General features: G+C 38.0%; 2 protein-coding genes across 3 annotated transcripts in view; one reads left to right on the forward strand and one right to left on the reverse strand.

Annotated features, from left to right (window-relative positions):
- Positions 1–5,379, forward strand: part of LOC111385296 — a 16,714-nt gene extending 11,335 nt beyond the window's left edge. Inside the window, 4 exon segments of the mRNA XM_023009682.1 lie at positions 3,468–4,132; positions 4,452–4,535; positions 4,537–5,085; positions 5,087–5,379. Coding sequence (XP_022865450.1) covers positions 3,525–4,132; positions 4,452–4,535; positions 4,537–5,085; positions 5,087–5,150 — 1,305 coding nt within the window. The 5' untranslated portion in view covers positions 3,468–3,524 and the 3' untranslated portion in view covers positions 5,151–5,379.
- Positions 5,380–5,487: 108 nt separating this feature from the next.
- The window catches only part of LOC111385283, a 32,468-nt gene continuing 17,548 nt past the window's right edge, over positions 5,488–20,407 (reverse strand). For both annotated transcript variants that reach the window (XM_023009668.1, XM_023009674.1), the window contains 12 exons: positions 18,760–18,855; positions 18,396–18,625; positions 14,049–17,575; positions 13,875–13,954; positions 13,639–13,719; positions 12,101–12,172; positions 11,913–12,018; positions 11,349–11,403; positions 9,409–9,537; positions 9,196–9,313; positions 7,735–7,817; positions 5,488–6,244 (listed from right to left, as the gene is read on the reverse strand). In XM_023009668.1, the coding sequence (XP_022865436.1) occupies positions 5,827–6,244; positions 7,735–7,817; positions 9,196–9,313; positions 9,409–9,537; positions 11,349–11,403; positions 11,913–12,018; positions 12,101–12,172; positions 13,639–13,719; positions 13,875–13,954; positions 14,049–17,575; positions 18,396–18,625; positions 18,760–18,855 (4,995 nt within the window). In that variant the 3' untranslated portion in view covers positions 5,488–5,826. The remainder of the gene's footprint in view (positions 6,245–7,734; positions 7,818–9,195; positions 9,314–9,408; positions 9,538–11,348; positions 11,404–11,912; positions 12,019–12,100; positions 12,173–13,638; positions 13,720–13,874; positions 13,955–14,048; positions 17,576–18,395; positions 18,626–18,759; positions 18,856–20,407) is intronic.

The raw sequence follows: 20,407 nt of genomic DNA on the forward strand, positions 1-20,407 counted from the left end.
AGCTAGCAGAAGAACGAGAAATGGATGGAGCACCAAGCGATGGAAAATAAGATCTCAACCACAGTTGAGTGAACCAAAGAGGTCCACTGCCAGTGGGAGATGCACCATTCTTCAATTGAGTTTGAAGAAAAGCCATACCTCTATAAAGGGCAGCCAAAAACAAAGAACATAAATTCAAAGGCCTGCCACGCGCCAATTCGTGCGCTATAGGTAAATAACTCAGAGAAGGCTTTATACTTGGCACGCATAACACATATTTACAAAGCCAAACTAAAAGGAAGGCCACTCGCTCAGTATGGGTAGGCTCAGCACTCGAATGATTATGGAGGGTCTGCAGGCTTGAATAAGAATCGGTGTAGTTTTTACCGAACTGTGGGGCGCCACCAGAAACTAAGATACCTGGGAAAATGGTATCGCCCAAAGGTGGTAAATTCACCATGGCCCCAACATCCCTTAACGTAATAGACATGGGGCCAAGAGGAAAAATAAAGGTGTTGTACTCAGAGGACCAAAAACTTAAAGCAATCGAAAAGAGCGCTGAATCAAAAGTAGGGGGCGAATAGAGACTTCTAACAAATCAGAAATCCTAGCGCTATCAAAAAGTGCCTTAGTAGGACCATGGCCCACCAGGCGAGCATGCCACCTACGAAAAGCTACATCAGATTTAGGCCAAGTGAGAATACCTCTTTCGCGAAGTGGCCCCAGCAGTAGAGAGTTTAGAAAAGGAGGGCCATGAGTGCAAGGAAACAGCTGACCCACCACCGCCTGTTCAACTGCCTCCGCATTGTTGAAGAAAGGACCCAAGTAAAACTCATTACGTCCAACATCGGCGGGCGCGAGAAAACTTGGGGTTATGTATGGGCGACTCAGAAGTTTCTGAAAGTCATCAAAACTAAAGGAGTCGTTAGCTTGAGATTGTGAAGCGGCCATTGGAGAAGGAACGAACTTTTCAGGGTTACGTAACAAGAAAGCAAAAGATAAACAGTGAATCGTGAAAGAGATGCAAAAATATGAGGCGTGGTTTGGTAGCAGTGAAATGGCGTGTTTGGGGTTTATAAGGGTTTGCAAAACGACGCACTTTTTCAAGTTATAGAAGGAAACAATGATTGAAATTCTTGGGAATGTCGAACGTTGCTGGAAACATGAAGTGAATATGGCAAAATTCAATATTTATTATTAATTCTGCCATATTGGGGGGTAATTGTTGACGCATAAAAATTCAGCCCAAATCGAACAGCCCAAGGAATAAAGCCTAATTGGAGGATCCCCAAATCAGATAGCCCAAAGAACGAAGTCCAATCGAACGAATCAAGATGAAGGCCCAAATAAGGGGCCCAAGAGTGCAGTAACGCCATCGCCCAAGTTTGCAAGTCGCCCAGAATCTGAACGAATGGAGTGTCATACGGTCGCCCAGAGTTGTTATTCTATTCTCGCCCAAACCTTCAAGTCGCCCAAGGTATCAACAAACATAACGCATTGTGGTTATCAAGAAATGCAGTTATCAAGGCAGTTGTTAAAGTAACCCTATCACGTTCCACAACTCAAGGAATTCAATCGAAAGCGGTTGAACGATGAAAGATAATGACAGCGGTTAAAAAGCAGTTTCTTGACAAAATGGCCACTACAAAGAAAGTGGGTAGTTATAGGACGATCAAGCAGTTTTCAGAGTAGTTAATCACAAAGAGATCGTCTGTGAGGTATAAAAGGGAGAAAGGACGTAGAAGCAAGGACCGAATCCAAAACTCTCGAACAGAGAATATGTAACTTTCATTTCATTAGCTTTTAGACTTAAACACTTTTCTTTCTGTAACTCGTGTGCTTGCGCTCCTTGGAGGCACGTTGTTTTTCGTTTCCAATTGTAAAGTTCATCGCCAATAAAAGAATACCCCTTTTTGGGACTTTGTCTCAAGAGGTTTCGTCCCTTACACAATCGTCTGATCCCTTTTAATTGTTAGCGAATTAACCCGCGCGAAACATATAGAATATTTAACAAGCTTCTCAAGAGACGCTATCCATGAAAAGAGTGAAAAAGAGGTAATTTAACTATTTCAATTGAAGGATTTGTTGAGAAAAATGATGGAGGGTTCCTAATATTTTATATTATTACTATTCATGTTTTTATAGTGAAATACTCGTAAATTGGCTGCTATAAATGCTCAATCTTTTGCTGAAATATTGCAGACACAAAGAGGCTGCTAGGGGATTACTACCCTGCCATTTGCTTCCTGAAAATTTGCCACTGCATTAAATTTTTGAAAGTATGCCGTAAGCAGTATTGTTGTTTTGGTAAAAACTTGCTGTGCCGGGCATTGTAGTAATTTGTTGTCTTTATTAATCATAAGTAATTTCGAAGTAGAAAAATATATCGCCATCTGTGCTTTGTATTTGCCAGTCCATCAAGCTTGATGGTCAACCAATAAAATGGAAAAATAAACCAATATAGGAAGAATATAGTCGAGCTGTTGTTAGGTTAAACTTCAGAGATTATTTTCGTGCATATTCTGATGATTTCAGTTCTGCCAGATCGTGTTCACTGTAATGTCAAAACTCGAGATGATCTCAAAATTTAAATATCATTCTTCACTATTCTAAAAATGAAGTTGTGTTTTGTTGTTTGAGTTCAGGAAAACACTGAATTACATCTTTCTTTTAAATGGACCCTTGACTTAGAAAATTGAATAAAACTAGATAACGCAACATAAATAAAATACCAACCTGGGCTGGAGGATAAAAGATTATTGACATGAATTGGAGAAAAGTCTAGTGATCACTTCTTATCTGCTTTGGCTTCACTCATTCACTATTCAAGTTCAATGCTTTGAAATTGTAGTAACTTTCATTTGTTGATTTATGACTTTCTATTTGTGGTGTGATTTATTGACATAGGCTCCATTACATAATAAATCATACTAAAAGAGGTTATGAATGACTGGACCCCTTATCAGCAAACTGCAAACAACTTTTTCTGTGACCCCCAAAGAGTAGTTTCAATACTATCTTTAAGTTTCATTCATGTTATAAGAATCATCTCAATTTACTTTCCCCATTAAGTGCTAAATCACTTTGGTTTGAGAGTTTGCTGGTATGTAAAATATTTATTGCATTTCGTATTTATGTTGGAAGATAATGAGTTAAGTATTGAAGGATCATTAGCCCTTTCCTTCTTTCCTATTTTAGCCAATTCAGCTAGTTTTGTTGCGAATCTTGCTTCTGAAGGTACTTCAGCTGTGGCAAGATTTGAATATTTCAGCGCCTTTAGATAACTGTTCGAAGTTATCTCACTATGACGTAATGTTGCCTTGTTAATAAAGTGAAATATTCTCTATCTCATGACGACATTCTTCCTGACGTGAATATTTAAGCATTAGATAAAATTGCTCTTGTTATCGTGCGGAATTTTCCATTGATGTGAACTTGACTACCATTCAACTTCTTGCTACCCTGATCTTCATATGTTAACGTGACAGACTTCTGAATCTGCTGAAGACTAGCTTTTGGCAAATGGAAAAGGACTTCTGATAAGAATGGATCCTCAAGCTTTTATTAGGTTGTCAATTGGGTCATTAGGACTCAGAATTCCAGGAACACCTCTTACTGCAGCAAAATCTGATATTCATGCGTTCTCTTCTTCTTGTGTGTGTGAAATCCGGCTGCGCGGTTTCCCTGTGCAAACAACACCAATTCCCTTAATATCCTCTCCTGAGACAAACCCTGATTCTCACAGCATTGCCTCCAGCTTTTATCCTGAAGAGTCGGACTTGAAAGCAATGTTGGCACCTGGATGTTTTTACACTTCTCATGCATGTCTGGAGATAGTGGTTTTTACAGTTTGGAAGGGCTTTCATTGTGGTGTTGGTATCAAAAGGCAGCAAATTGGGACGTTCAAATTGGAAGTGGGTCCAGAATGGGGTCAAGGAAAGCCAGTTATTCTTTACAATGGCTGGATTGGCATTGGCAAAAATAGGAAGGATAGTGGGAAACCAGGAGCAGAGCTTCATTTGAGAGTGAAGTTGGACCCTGATCCAAGATATGTCTTCCAGTTTGAGGATTATACTAAATTAAGTCCCCAAATTGTTCAACTTCAAGGGACCATCAAGCAGCCTATTTTCAGTTGCAAGTTTAGTCAAGACAGGTGATATTGAATTTACTTGCTTTATGTTATGTTTTCACAGTAGGTAAATTATATCGTCTTTTAGAAGCTATAGTTTATGTTGAACAAACTGTTAGCCAAGTAAATGTCAAGAATGGCTTGATTCATGAACGATGCCTAAGGCTTCATATTGTGCTAGACCACCTAACCAAATCGTACTGTATACAAATCCGCTTTTAAGTTTTGAACATGTTTTCATAAGAGAAATTTATTGTTTCCTACTCATGCAATATGCATGCCTTCGATGTACTGTGTAGAAGTTTCACTATTTAATTGCTTTAGTGTCTGTATACATTTATAGGGTATCCCAGGTAGATCCCCTGAGCACCTTCTGGGCAGGTTCAGGTGACGGTGTATATCAGGATATGGAAAGAAGGGAGAGAGGTCTGGAAGGTGAAGATACATGATCTCTCTGGCTCAGCTGTTGCAGCAGCCTTCATAACAACTCCATTTGTTCCATCAGCAGGTTGTGATTGGGTGGCTAAGTCCAACCCAGGAGCTTGGTTGATTGTTCGATCAGATGCATGCCAGCCCGAGAGCTGGCAGCCATGGGGAAAGCTTGAAGCATGGCGTGCACGTGGCATCAGAGACTATGTCTGCTGCCGCTTCCACCTTTTGTCGGAGGGGCAGGAAGGTGATGGGCTTCTCATGTCTGAGATATTGATGAATGCAGAAAAGGGTGGGGAGTTCTTTATAGATACTGACAGGCAGGTCCGGGAAGCAGAAGCAGAAGCAGCAGCAGCAGCGACTCCGGTGCCAAGTCCGCAGAGCAGTGGAGACTTTGCAGCACTGAGCCCGGTCGTAGGTGGATTTGTTGTGAGCTGTAGAGTGCAAGGGGAAGGGAAATGTAGCAAGCCATTGGTGCAACTAGCCATGCGACATGTAACTTGCGTGGAGGATGCAGCCATCTTTATGGCTTTGGCAGCTGCCGTTGATCAGCATCGAGGCGTGTAGACCATTCCGTCGGAAGATCAGGAGAGGTACTATCCATTCTAGGTGACATCTAATTATTTTCTTGAAAGATATGAAGACCTTGACTTTCCTACTGTGGTAGCTTCTTGACATTTTTGTATAGTTTCCTTCGGATTTTCATATCCTAATCTGCATTTTGGCTTTGGCAATATGGCCAACGAAATGCGTAGTCCTGGTTACCGTACTGTCTTGATTATACGTTGAAGTCTTAATCTTGCCTATACTGTCGATTCGTCCCAATTTCTTCATGACATGAATTTCCGACTTAAGTTTTGGCATAATCATATCTTTCACGACAACTGTGACATCAAGAGTTTTAATGTATATTTGACGAACAAGCGTAAAGATCATACTTTCATGCTACATTCATTTTGTGCAACTTGCACGCTCTTACAACATAATTATTTTAAATAGGATAAACCAAATCATAAGTTGACAAAACCTGATACATGGTTTAATAAACTTGTACAAGGAATCTCCAAATAATAAATGGTCGTCTAACAAGGCATCTTAAGCTTCGCACAAGTATTGAAATTCCTAGTGTAAGATTGCGCTACATATTTCCTATATTCCTCAAACAGTGGATATTTTTCCCCACATTACATACATTATAAGCAGACAATATAACAATCTTGCAATATATACATTTTACATGAACACAGCTGTGTGAAAGATGGTAATCACAGCCAAACGGCTATAGATAACTAGTGTTTGCGCTCCCATTTCCCTTCGCGTCTACCATCACCACGTTCTCTCCGCTCAATTACCTGCCTTGTCTTGCTGCCCCTTGAACCTTGCCTTTGGGCAGATCCAAATCCAATAGATTGACCCTCAAGACTGGATACATCTGGATCGCCGATGCTACCTGTGTCACCTGGGTCCTTGTTTACATCAAAAGTTTCATCATAACTGCTGCCACATTCATCTGATCTGTCACGGGATTGTAGAATAGTGGGAAGTTGACCCGAAAACTGCCTATTTCCAGATAAAACAACTGTTGGAATGCTTCCAATGGCTGAACTTGTGGGAACAGTATCAGGCTGCAAGTTGCCAGTACTTGCTCTCAAGCTGCCTTCATTACCTGCTCTTCCATTTTCCCTTTCACGGTACCTATCCCGTGGTCTGTTGATTAAAGAATTTTTTTTAAAGAACAAAAACTTTCAATAACATGAACCTATTCATAAATTCAAGACAACTAAAATGCATACAGCACGCATCAGTTAGTATAATTGGAGAACACCCATCAACATGCCACTTGATAACCACTAAGCAACCATATTTAAGCCTAGTGCAGGAACGTTAATTTAAGATAATAAGCTTCAATTGTACCAGCCACTTGTCACGTATGGAAATCCTTACCTCAACCTTAGAACACACCAGTAGCTGAATAATGTTTCGAGTACTTCCTTATTTTTTCCATTTTTATCTCCACTTGTTGGGTGAGAGAGTTCATTGAGCTCACGAGAAGTCTGAATTTATTATGTAATCAATTGGCTAGTATCCAAGGTCTATTAAAAGAATCTTATTGTATACTATATATAACACCTGCAAACAGCATTAACTCCATATTTAAGAGCATACCGTGAACACCAAATGAGGGAGAAGCATTTAGGATTTGCTTAAATAATTAAAAGTGTCACAAAAGTATTATACCAAGAAAAGCCAGTCATGATGCACAAACCTTTTGAAGGATCATTTAAGTCTTAGAATACCATTTTTTAAATTTTAGTTACAAGCTATGATACACCGACACGAACACGTGTGTTCGATATGACACTATCGAATATGTTGACACGCAATTTTTCAAAAAAGTACTAACATGAATTGTTGCCAACACGTTAATTAAATTCATTAAAATTCTTCATTTATATATTATAATTTAGTTTTATATTTTTGTTATTAATTTTTCTTGTTGAAATCTTTTAAATGAGTACCTATTCGTTATTTACTAATAATTTAGAGTTAAAAATATATAATATTTATAATAAAAACGAAAAACGATTATGGTAAAGTGTTCAAGGAGTGTTGGTATCCAACATGTATCCAACACGCTACCCTAGTCAGAGGGACTAAAAAAAATTTCTATTGGGCTATAAAAAAATAAAAAAATAAAAATAAAAATAAAAATCATCATTTTTTTAGCTAAAAAAAATAAATTTCCCTTCAAAATAATTTGGGCTAGCCCTGCCCTAATCCTAGAGGAAGTGTCCGTGCAACAGAGATTACAAGTCAAGGTACTTCAGAAAATGCGTGCTTTTTCATTTCCTTGGCTGGGTCAAATTAGAGATATGATTCCATTTTCACTCACAAAATTCTTCACAAGATAGACACTTTATGACACAAAAGTCAATTTAAGAAGAATTTATATTGACAAGATAATAATTACTTTCGAATATCATGTAAATGATCTAGAACATTCAACTTGAAACAGAGGTACAACATCCAGTTTTAACTACATAGTAATTGCTCTTTCAGCAAGGAATGTGTTTCAGACCATGTAGATTCAAACTTGTAACAAGTAAAGTCCTCTTAAAAATTTAAACAGATCAACTAGTTAGTAGAGTGTTGAATGTTTTGAATCATGATACATTCTAGATATCTTTCATACTCACCTACTATGAGTGGCGGATGAAAATTCTCTCCTTGATGGTCGCATCCCAGACTCTACTTGCTCAAGTTCCCGCTGGAGTTCTCTCTACACGAAGATTTCCATGTTAGCTAAAAGCGCAGGAGATCAAGTTTATGATTTTAATAGTACAATTTCCTTTTTACGTAGATAAATAGGAAACTCAATTTTAGAGAAGTGGGCTAAATACAAAGCGGTGCAATTAAGGAAACGAGGAAGTGTGTACAAGAAAAGCCCATCATGGTCTAACTCAGATTGCAACTCAGACAAATTGTCTGAATCTCAAAAGAGAAAACATAATCCACAGAAGGCCTCACTTAATAGGACTCCGTTTTTAATCCTTTTTTTTTATCTTTTTAAAGGCCCCCTTTTTATTTTTTTTTTTTTTTTTTTTTTTTTTTTTTTTTGGAAACCTTGCCCTCCCTATTAGAGTCTGGTACCAAGGTCAATGACCTTATAAGGCTTCACTCGTACCACTTGAGCTATGCCTGGTCTCACATGATGGACTTCTGAGTGGTGATACAAATAACAATTTAGTTATGATCAGAAGAGTAGCTGATAAAAGTAGATTGATCATAGAGTCTTACAAACTGTATTAGTTAATTTGTCTTAAGAAGTTGGACCAGTTTTTATAATTCATCGAGATTGGCAGAAGGCTGCTTGTCATCAAACCTACTACTAAAAGCACAATGATTTATTTACATGCAGCTTCATTTGACCATCCTGTTCAAGTAATAACAAATATATTTCTGAACTTGCATTTATAATCAGCACTCATTTCGGACGAAATTAATTCAAATGCAAATGACATCAAATAAAACATTTTTCTTTGCTAGGATTCATTTTAAACAAAGTACTAGTATTGATATGACAAATGCCAACTAGACGTGACCAGACCTACTAAAGCACCACCAACTCACACAATCAATCCAAATAGTTCAATTTTTATGGAAGCTATTCTATCAGAATACAAATCTTCAAGATCCTTGCAAGTTGAAACTAAGCTATGTTTGGCTCATGTTTATAAACAATCAAGTCACTTTTATCCATGCAGTTCGAAGAATCCATAACTACTACTGTCTTATCCACCACTCATTTCTATTTATTTATAATATAAACAATTTATAAACACTTCCCAAACATACTTTAAAGCTAGAAGAATATTATTTATAAGTTTCAAAGCGCTATTCTTGAGAAGAAAAACTATGCATTGTTTATATGAGAATCAAGAAATCCAGATCTTATATAATTTTTTGGAACAAATACATCGAAGGAAAATGGATGCAGTGACATTTCAAGTTCAAGTTTTAGAATCGCAGCTGGTATTAGGTAAAGTGAACTGTTGACCATGTGTACAATCTTAAAAAACGGGAGAAAATTATTGCAAACCACATCCACTTCTACGCATGATCATCGTGTGAACATTAGAATATTATCTAGGCCTTGCCTGATTTTGCTTCTCTTTCTCCATATCAAGATTGTGCCGCAACTCTCTGGTTTTTGCACGCTCAAGTTCCAGCAACCGCTGTCTCTCAAGCTCCCTTTCTACTTCACTTGTCCTCTCGCTGATACACCAATAGCAGGCCATTCACTAATTTGAAGGACATAAAGGAACGCTACAATGAAGAAATAAAATGATCCAGAATATAGGGACACAAACCTATCAAGTTTTTGAAGTAGTTCTGCTTCTCTTACAGTAGCCTCTTCTAAAAATTGTTGGCGGGCGCGCCTGACAAGTAGCTTTTGTTGCCTGCGAGCTACAATTTCCTTTTTAAGTTTCTCCCTTTCCCTGGTAAAAATGTTGTTGTAAAAGAAAAATGATCATTCAGGATATTCCAACACTAGCAATATGAATCAGAAAGTACATTAACTAAGAATATTGGAGAGATAATAAATAATTCTTGATATCCTAAACTTTTTTTTTTTTTTGGATAAGTAATCGAGTAATTTTATTAATCAATAGATAATACATGGAAGTTGTATTATCAATTTAAACAAGAAAGAAAAGACATAAAATTTGACAGCCCTTTTATGTGATTAGTGGCCACAGCATTAAACCAAGTATACAAAATTATATAAAACAATTCTCTAATATGTTCTGTTGTTTTTGTTTGGTCTTTGAAACAGCGACTATTCGTTTCTCTCCATACACACCATACAATGCATTTCGTAATAAGATTTCATGCAAGCCTACTATTCTTGTATTGAAATTTTCTCCTCCATGCCCGCAACACGTCTTTCTATGCACCTAGGCAACACCCATGTTGGGAAGCTAGAATATCGTTGCACAACCACCAAACATCATCACAATGGATAAACAAATGATCAATCGTTTCCCATCTCTCTTATACATATACCATTCAGTAACATAAAAAACTTTTCTTCGAAGATTATCCACTATTAACGTCTGCCCCCTCACAACCGTCCATAATAAAAAAGCCATTCATGGAAGCATTTACATTGCCACACCATCTTCCAGGGAAATGAACTCTCCGCCAGTCCCAATATGGATCTAAAATAAGTGTGAACTGAAAAATACCATTCCATGCCAACTTTCACCTGCTCTGATCACCCTCTCCTATCTGAATATGCGCCTCGTGCGAGGAGGTTAAAAACAGTACATAATCATCCAATTGATATCCTAAACATTTTTCAAAACATTGTAGATCTGAGAGTCTGATATTTCAACATTGATAAATCACTAGGGCCTAACATATCAAGGGTTCTGTACTAATATCTTATTAGATGTACACATGTTGAAGAACATTGGAACAGCACATAATTCATGTAAGTCCAGGTCAGGTATGTACTAGCAAAACACCCCAACATGTGTTTTCTTAGCTATGACATGCAGATGATTCTCTCTATTCATAATCGGCTCTAGCAGCACAGAACATTGAAGGACCTGTAGAGTCTCTTATATTTTTTTCACATTTTGAGTTCGGGGGAATGGTGCAGACACCAGGGATCGCCCTTTTCCCTCTGATCACGGGATAGTAACAATTTTACACACTTTGCAAAATAATTTTGAAGTGGAACTAGGCCCCCGTTTGGTTTGGATAAAAATTAGATTTTTAGTGGATTTTAATAAAAGTTGGCGAAATGTGTAGTTGAAAAGTTAGTAAAAGCTGTGGGTCCCATTAAATGTGTGATTGAAATGAGTGTGAGAAAAAATGAGATTTAAAGAATGGAGGCCAAATAGGAGCTAAATTTGCAATTCTTGTTTTGTTGATTTAAGGTATTTGTTGTGGGTTAAAGCTTAAAGTCAAGGAATGAAGTTGTATTTCTATACCATGCTTTCAAATGCTAAATCCTTGTGATTCAGTACAACTTCCAAGAGGAGGTTATCAAATATTAGGCATATAACCAACACAAATACTAAAGCCTCAAATAATTGATATGTTAATCATGAGGCATTCTTGGTTGCTACAGCCAAAATGGTGAATCCAAGTACATACTGTGTTTGTCGAAGTGATTTACTGATTGATCAGTGCATGGAGTAGTGTTAATCATCATTAATTACCGGATTTTTGCTTGTCCTCTTGCATAAGAGATGCAATTATGATCAATTGTTACAAAAAGACTAAATTGTGTACGTACAGGGATGTGATTCCATCCTTGATTTGCTGCACACGGCTATCATACTCAGTATAAGCTGCAGAGAATAAGCATTTGTTATGAACACAAATACGGAAAAGATATAATCTTACAATAAAAAAATTGGTGGTAAAATTGTAACCATCTCATATAAAAAAGTTGATAGAGGAGCCACATGTATTCTTTAATCTTCAACGTGCACCCTCCATGTTTCCTTTTTTTATTTTATTTTTTATTTTTATTTTTTCCCCATTAAAGCCTAACACATGAACAATATTTAATAAATGGGATGCGGTAGACTTGAAGCAAATATTCTGTTTGGTTGGTCCAATGTAACCATCTCATCTAAAAGCTTAAATTGTTAAAGAAGGACCACATATATTAATTTAAATTCTATCTTCAACAAAAATATCACCAGGACAATATACGCGCTCTGATCTATAACAATGCAGGATGTAAATTTTCAACCTGATCAAAATGACAACATTCTATTTCAAATTAGTTTCCATATTCATAAAAAATTACATCTAATGAATGCAGTTATATAAGAGTGAAATATATCATTACTGGATAAAAATGGTATCTGACGCCAATCTTGGAAATCAGAAGATGTATCGGGTTGTGGGCATTCTTTCTGAAGAAGTTCCATTTCCAATTCTGCTTCTTCTAATTCCTAAAGAAAAAGAATATGATTAATTATACTAGATTAAGCTGCTCAAGTTAATGGAGAATTTCATAAGGCTGCCAGGATTCACCATCTCCTTTTTATCAACTTCCTTGGCAAAAAATTCCAAATATGATTGGGTAGACGTTAAATTGGCAATAACCTGAAAACCAATGAAAAAGGAAATTAACACGTAACCTGCATTGCATCTGAAATTAACATGTAACCACTGCATTCCCTCTTGGTATCACAATTTTTTTATGCCGGTGTTATTTATTCTATTAGGATTCTGATGCATCAGTTTCTCTCAACTAAATAAAAGAGATTAATTTGAACTTTTAGATTATGTAATATTGTTGACAATGAAATCATGATAAAAATACTTCACAAGTACAGTAGGCAATCCCCTAGTTCATGTGAAATGACATTTTCCAATGATTTAGGGTTCAAAATATTAGCTAGTACTAGGCATACAAAATTAAAGGAAGGAGCATACTTAATCATTTAAGGAATAGAAATTTACATTGGCACCAGCCCCCAAATTTCGGCATAATAGATAGTGCTGTTTGTCTGCGCTGGAAATAAATTAATTGTCACCACGAAAATTGTTTAGAATTCAGTATCACCCGACTTAGAACTAGCTCTAGGTATTCTAAGACACAGTACCTAACCTTGGATCTTTCTTTTCCTCTATGCACAAGCATGAACTAGTCTTCTACCCTTCACTTTCCTTCAGAAACAGAGGTACCCCATATAACAGAGATACTCATCAAATACAAGGACAACCAAACTATGATTTACTATAACCGATATTTATTCAACTATATAGTTGATGTCGACCTCTAAGTAATTATGCAGTTAACACATCTTACGACTTTAGTACACAGGTCTTTGTATATGTTGGATATGAATTCAATCTAGACATACTATTAGAAGCTCCCGTTGAGACTACAATGTGTGCCGGAGAACTAAGCCTATGTTTGGCTCATGTTTACAAATGCTCGAGATACTTTTATCCACACATTTCAAGGGATCCATAGGTACTACCCAATTACCCATCACTCATATCTATCTATATACAATTTAAACCGTTTATAAACACTTCCCGAACATGCTCTAAATCAGGAGAAAGTAAACCATTGTTTAATGGTAAGTGAACAAGATTTCCCTAGGAAGTGATGTTTGACCATAATGACTGGATAAATAACAGCAGAATAGGGGGTTTACAATTCTAACACAGCCAAGTTCTCTAACCCTAGATCTTTTAATACAAGCCAGTTTTCCTGGAGTAAAGACAAAGTAGAAAAAAGAGCTTATCCACATTAAAGAACTATTTGGGAGATTTTCTGTACAGCTGGTTGTTCCCAATTAATTTTTGAATCCAAGCTTTATATTAGAAATCAGACAAGCAGTTATGATGAAATCCACACAGCTTTCCTCCTATACTATGTGCGTTGAATAATTTCTATCTTTCTGAAACCGATATGTTGTATCAGCAGCAAAAATGAACTTTCTGTGCAAAGACAGGTTGAAAAAATAAAGCATTTGAATGGATGATGTAGAGGAACTAAGAGGAGTATGACTAGAATAATCAATAAACAGCAGGTTTAGCAGCTTTATGTTCATTACCTGAAGAATTGATTCACGTGTCGCTACGAAATCTGGATCTTGCTGTTTTGAAGAACTTGAAGAGAGTACTTCCTTCAGTATCTACATCAGAAATACATAATCAAACCATGACCAGGTATCCACATGCATAAAGAATTCATGCTGTTGTGAAACCAAAATAAGGATTATTCAGCGTTGATATGTAATACATCATCTTTCTTACAGAGAGATACATTTAAAACTTTTAAGTCACCTACCTGTTTAGCCTCATCTCCATCAGTTTTCAGTTTACATAAAGCCTCACAAGCCTTTTTCTCGATTCCAGTGCAATACCTATCTAAAAACACAATAAAAAAGGGTACTCTGAGATTATTACGTTTAGGCAATTTACAATTATACGACTTTATTGATAGTGAACCACTAGAATTTACCATTTCCAGACAACCCAAAAGTTTCAATATTTCTCCAAATACTTTCAGGAATGAGAGAGAGATCTTCAACTGGTGAATAAAGGCAAACACTGGCAATCAGCGCCAAAGAGAACTGCGTTAATGGGCCATCACATGGCAGTTCTGCAAGAGTCGTTAAACACTGAAGAATACTGTCAACTGCTGCAAGAAAGGACTGTAATTTTTGCCTCTCAGTAAATGGTATATAGGCTATAAGAAGAGCTGTTGCATGGGTTTTCAAGAGCAACGATGCATCAGATGATGCCATTAAAGCAATCTGATCCCAGGTAGCCGAAACTAAAGCAGATAAAATTGGCTCAGAAGCAGAAATAAGTAAGTCTGATGAAGCTGTTACTTTGTCAGTTGTCGAAGACAACACTCGCCCACCCTCTACATCTTGGCCAACAAGTCTTCCCAAGTGCTTTAGTGCAATATATCGTTGTTCAGGCTCAGGATGGCCAATCATGCCAGAGAACAAATCAATCAGAGGAACTTCACTTTCATGAAGATTATGGATACCTCTTCCTAATAACAGTGATAATAACTTATCTGCCTGCAGCCTCCAAGCAATCTTTGGTGCACTCTTAGAGAAGTTCTTAATTGCCATACATATGTCGCCAATCACATTATCCAAACACAACCACCGAGGCAGTCCAAGAAGTGAGTCAAGCATTGCAGATGCTACCTCCCAACAGTTTTTCTTCTGTAGCACAAGGATCATTTCAGAAAGTCCTTTAAGACTGGTTCTCCAAAATTCTGGGAACTCATAAAAATTATTGCTTTGAAAAAGCTTCTCAACCCCTGAAAAAGCAGACACTTCCTCTGCAACAAAACATAAACATCTTAAGTAGAAAAAACACTCAGCAGATGTGAGTACCAATTTCTTCGCCAAATTATGATGGATTTTCCAGCATTGATCGATAGTCGGATTGAGTTTTGAAATGAGGGCCTCTAAATCTTTAGAAAAACTATTTATTTCCTCCAAAGTCAATTGAATGTTTTGACTGGCATCAGTAGCTGTATCAGTGTTGCCTTGATGCATCTCTGATACCTCAGTAGAAGACAAAGTGTTGCATATATCACTTAGAAACCCAGAGGATGACCTGGAGAGATCATCAACGGTACCAGAACTAGAGTCAGAACATAGGGACATTTTAAGCGGAATGGCACCACGGACTCTCAAAGTACCAATAAGTAGATCTTTACAGTTTTCCATGAGAACCTGATATGCACAAATATAATCATGTAAAGAACTTGTCCGCTCATAGGAAGCGAAATCAGCCCATAACATGGTGGACTGCAATACTTCTAATTTGCGATGAAAGGATAAATCACCAAAAATGGAAGCTAAAATAAAAATTGTAAGTGCCCGGCAGCTTCCTTTCTCTGTCGAAGTCCTTCGATTCTCATCAACATATCTAATATTATCAAAAAGTTCACCAAAGCATAGAGATTCAAAATTAAGGCACGAATCATGAATCAACAACTTTTCCTCATCAGCCACCTTTCTTAAGGAATATGAGATGATTGGCTTTACCAAACTTAATATGGAGTCAAGAAATGACACATCACAGTATGATGTCCTGCATAGAGACCCAAGCACCTGCACAACTCTGGGTATTTCTGGTAGCATTGCTTCCATATGCTCAGCTACAATGGCTTCAAGCATGTATAAAACTATAGCTTTTGCATTCTTAGCAACAAAACCTTTGAAATAGTCAGATTTGTTTTGAGATAAGAGTTGGGGCTTCTCATTTTGAACAAATGGCCATGAACATAAGTCAGAAAACCAACACATCAGTTCTGGAACAGCAGTTGGAGAAAGAGACTTCAACTGTAAACCAACAGCCTCCAATATGGTTTCACCAAAACCTTCAAATTCTTTCTTTAAATTGGGAAAGAATTTACTAACATCAGGATATAAAGCATGAAAAGATTGTTGTCTATCATGGTGGCCAAGAAATTTGCCTTCACTCCCAACATCAATATCCTGCTTGACAGAAAATTCTTCAATCGTCTTGTTCATATCTTTTTGCCCAATGATGTTATCAACTAGAGAGAGCTCATCTGAAAATATTGATAGAAGATATGTCAATTGTGACAAATCTGAAACAAGGAAGAGTCGATCCTTCAGATATTGTTTAGCATTACGAGAAACTGCCATCCAACTGAAAAACCTTACAAGAGGAAAAGCAGATGAAGAAATGGCAGGTATTTTCTGCAGCCAGGCTGAAGGAGGAATTAAATTTGAAAGCCTAAAACCATTTCTAACATTAATTGAAAGGTCAGATCCCTCATCACAACCACTTGAAGCAATTACTAATCTATTGAGAAGAATCCAGAAGCGTTGCACCTCATGCAGCTTACACTGGCTCAACTGTGAATCACCTTCCTTGAATTCGCAATAAAACAATTTCAGCTGCCTATTGAAGGATTCAGCAGACTTCAATATTATATCAACTACATGCTCAGGGGGACAGATTAATTTAGTTGCTGAATGCAACAAAAACAGAAGACACTGCATCAGAATCTCATGCATTGAATGTTGATCTCCATTGAAATTCCCCTGCAAACGCTGAACCAAGAAATTGCACAAAAGTTCTTGATTCTGCCGGAGCAAGGTAATGGCATCTGCAGAAAGAATGTCCTGCTGAGATAAATTTATAATGTCTTCACTCGCTTCAACATATGATGCAGAGAGCCCTTCCACTGCCCCTGTGTGATATTTCCTTTCTAACTGGGATGCCTCAATCAGGATTTCAAGAACTGTTCTATCTCTTTTCCTTTCAATATCAGCTACGATTTTCAAGTCATTATCATTTTGTTTTAAAATCCACCTGTTCTCAGCAAGTTCATGATCCTCATTGGTCCTTTTAGTGCGATTTTTTTCCACATCTGAAGAGATGTTCTTAAAAGACATTATAAAGCATGGATTAATATAACACTCTGCTGCCAAAAGCAGCGCATCTATAGCTGCATCATGACTCTCCACGGTGATCTCATTCTGGGAGTGCAAATCGAGAGCTAAACGCCTGAACTCAGAAGCCCTCAGCTCACAATCCCGATAATTCATAAGTTGTGAATAATCACCCAGTAAATTAGAAAATAATCCCTGAGCAGCATCTAATGCCACGTCATTTGGAATTTTCTTGCATAAATCTTTCTGAACAACATGGTTCACTTCTGGACTGGCACTGAAGCAGCTTGATTCTGATCTCTTCATGTCTGGGCTTCCACGAACATGTGTAAGAGACATTCTATTGAGTTCTGGTGGAGCAAAGAGAAGACTCACATCCTCAGGAATATCCACTTTACCATTATTATCAGCAACATCAACTTTCCCATCAGAGTCATCTTGGCTATTTGATCTTGAAGAGGCCAGTCCATTACGAGAGGCAGGAGGCAGAACAGCAAATGATTGTTGCTCCAGAGTCTCAGGACCAGAAAACTTGCAATGATCAATATCAGGAGGTAATTGCATCTGAGGTTCCAAAATTGAAAGAAGTACACTGCATAAAAATACCTCAACTTATATTGGTATCACATTGTAATGGAAAACAAAAAAACTGGATGCACCAGTGCAGCCACTGAGAAAGGAACTTGAGATGAAAATTTGATTACTTTTCTTTTATCATCCATACTGAAAAAGAATTGTGTCACTTTGACGGCATTATTCCCTCTACTTCTAGTTTTGATCCTGAATCCATAATTAAACTTTAGTGCAAGAAGGGCAACATTGATAAATGCGCCAGCATCGAGTGACTGGGAATACTTGCATCTGTTATAATAGTTACCTTATACAAATTGTACATCATTAAGAGGTATTTCGCCCCTTTGCCCCATATACACAAGACATTGCCATGAGATAAAAAACTTTTCCTCCACAAGAAATTGAAGGAGATTGCGTGGGAAGTTGAAGAATCCTTTATCCAAAAGAACAATTATACTTCCCCATTTATTTCATATTTTCATATGTTGCACTCTTTTATTTCCAGATGTCAGGTACATGTCCCTTTCCTTTTGACTCCTGTGAGTTCGATTTATTAAATGGTTTTTGGCTTCAACGCAAAAGGTGTACAAAGGCGTTAGTCAAAGAGAGACACAAATTAAAGAGATACTTCTATTTCTTCTCTTCTCGCCAAGTACTAACAAGGCAATCCAAACAACCTCCATCTACATGGCAACCATCACCTAAGCATCAAACATAAACCCTACATATCTGTAAGTTATTTTTCTAAGATATTCGCCAGGGTGGGGGGGAGTGGGGGTGGGATGCTTTGAGCACTCTCTTGTGGGAACAGACAATGTAATGCTTGTTAATATTATTACCTAGGAGCAACTGATCCACGCCTCCATTCAGCTTCCAATGACGGAAGAACTACAGACTTCCTTATGGCTGTTCGAATTATATTTAATGCAATGGCACAATTCTGTTCCTGATTTTCAACGAAAGTTGAGGAAACATTTCCAAAAGCTATAATACCCTTTAAGGGGGTTAAGGAAGGATCTAGAAAAGGTTCTAGCATCTCCACCAGAAAAAGAATCCGGTGCTTAGCATCCTGAAATACATCATAAGAAGCTTACTAGCAACAAAAACTGATAATTAAAGGAACTATGCCAATTTATTCCCAGAAAAAAATAATAATAATAAGAATCTGCACGCGGGTTGACAAGATTCCATCAACAGCACTACCTTATATTTTGCCATAATATCATCCATGTTCCCAGATAGTGCCAAGACAATATATTTGAGCGCTGCACGTGCACGAGAAAATGAATGACGAACACCCTGTCAGACAAACGTAGAGATCTTGAAATTTAAGGAAAGCATGGTTCTAAAATTTTGGCCAATAACATAAAAAGGCCTCTTATTTCCACTTTGCTGTTGCCAGCATTAGTTTATATTGAATATCTGATGCTGATCCATGCATGCACACACACACAACATGCCAAACAAAAAGGAAAAACAAGGCCACCACTAAAAAGACAATTTCTCATCCTCCAAACATCACAATATAGTGATTAACAGTGGTCAAAATTGAAGACAACAAGTCCAGAACCATTAAACATACCAAAAATCAGCTCTAGGACAACAGAATTTGCATAGTAAATCATTTCCTTAGTCAATAATGCTCAAGAGAAGAAAGAAACCTGCGTAACCCATGACCTCCCTAATATCCAAACCCATGACCAGCAATCCACTGCCGATCCAACTCCTCCTCTCACCAGCGACTGCAATACCGCGTCAAACAGAAACCCTAACTCATTCGGCCCCACGCCACACATACAGCCACACCTTCAAGCAGCGGCCCTAAGTGGAAACCCTAGCACCGCCGCTCAAGTTGATGCTGGAATCAGAGATGTGACCACCTGAGATGGAGTAACGCCACTGGTCGACGGCTATTCTAGTGGATAGACCCAGATGGACCGATTTGGGATGCAAACCTAGATCACACAAAATCCGGCCACCATTCAGGCAGACGCGCCTGACCGGAGCGCAGTGCAGGCGATTCCGAGGCGGGATGTAGGCTGGGGAGGAGCACGCGCCACCGGAGCAGCGTGTCTGCCGGTGTGTGTCAGCCACGTACCGACACCGAAAAGACAGAACCTTCGCCAGAACATTTCCAAACCAGCCATGATGCCTACAATACCATCTGATGTACCATTCACACACAATCAGGGAAGAAAGTTTGCGGAAGCATACGGTTTTGTATTCAATCGTTGGTTTCTAGGGGAGGCAAAGGGGTTTCAAGTTTCTATTAATAATCTCGGCACTATTAGGATGACAGAGTGGGGTTCGAGGATCTCGAATGCAATCTGTATGGAAAGGGTTTGACGCGCTCTGGATGGTGAATATGGTGGATATACTGAGAGTGGCTAGTAGGCGGGATGACTGTCTCAAGATTTAATGAGTCATCAAGAGCTTTTTTGGCACAACGTTGCATGAACAGTCGTGGTAAATACTTGATGATAGCATGGTATGGGGATAGACGTCGAAAGGGTGTGGTGATGGTGCTGGAAGGTGTTAATGGCGAAGGATGGGCTTCGATCTCGCAAGTGTTTCAAGCTATAGTTGACTCATTTGTAGTTGGAGACAAGGCCAAACGTCAAACGGTGAATGCAGGACAACGACAAGGGATGACATATGTCGAAGTTACGGCAAATGTACATGCCACGCAGAATGTTGATCGAAGGGTGTTAATGCGAAAGGAAAAGGTAGTTGCTGTGAGTGATAATGAAGGCATTTGTATGATGCATAAACCTAAGGAAACACATGTAGAAGGATCTTATGATGGTATACTAAATTGTGATGAAATAAGGGCTCCTGTCCAGGCGTTGAA

Source organism: Olea europaea, chromosome 3 (assembly GCF_002742605.1).
Source record: "Olea europaea var. sylvestris chromosome 3, O_europaea_v1, whole genome shotgun sequence".
In the NCBI taxonomy this organism is placed as follows: Eukaryota; Viridiplantae; Streptophyta; class Magnoliopsida; order Lamiales; family Oleaceae; genus Olea; species Olea europaea.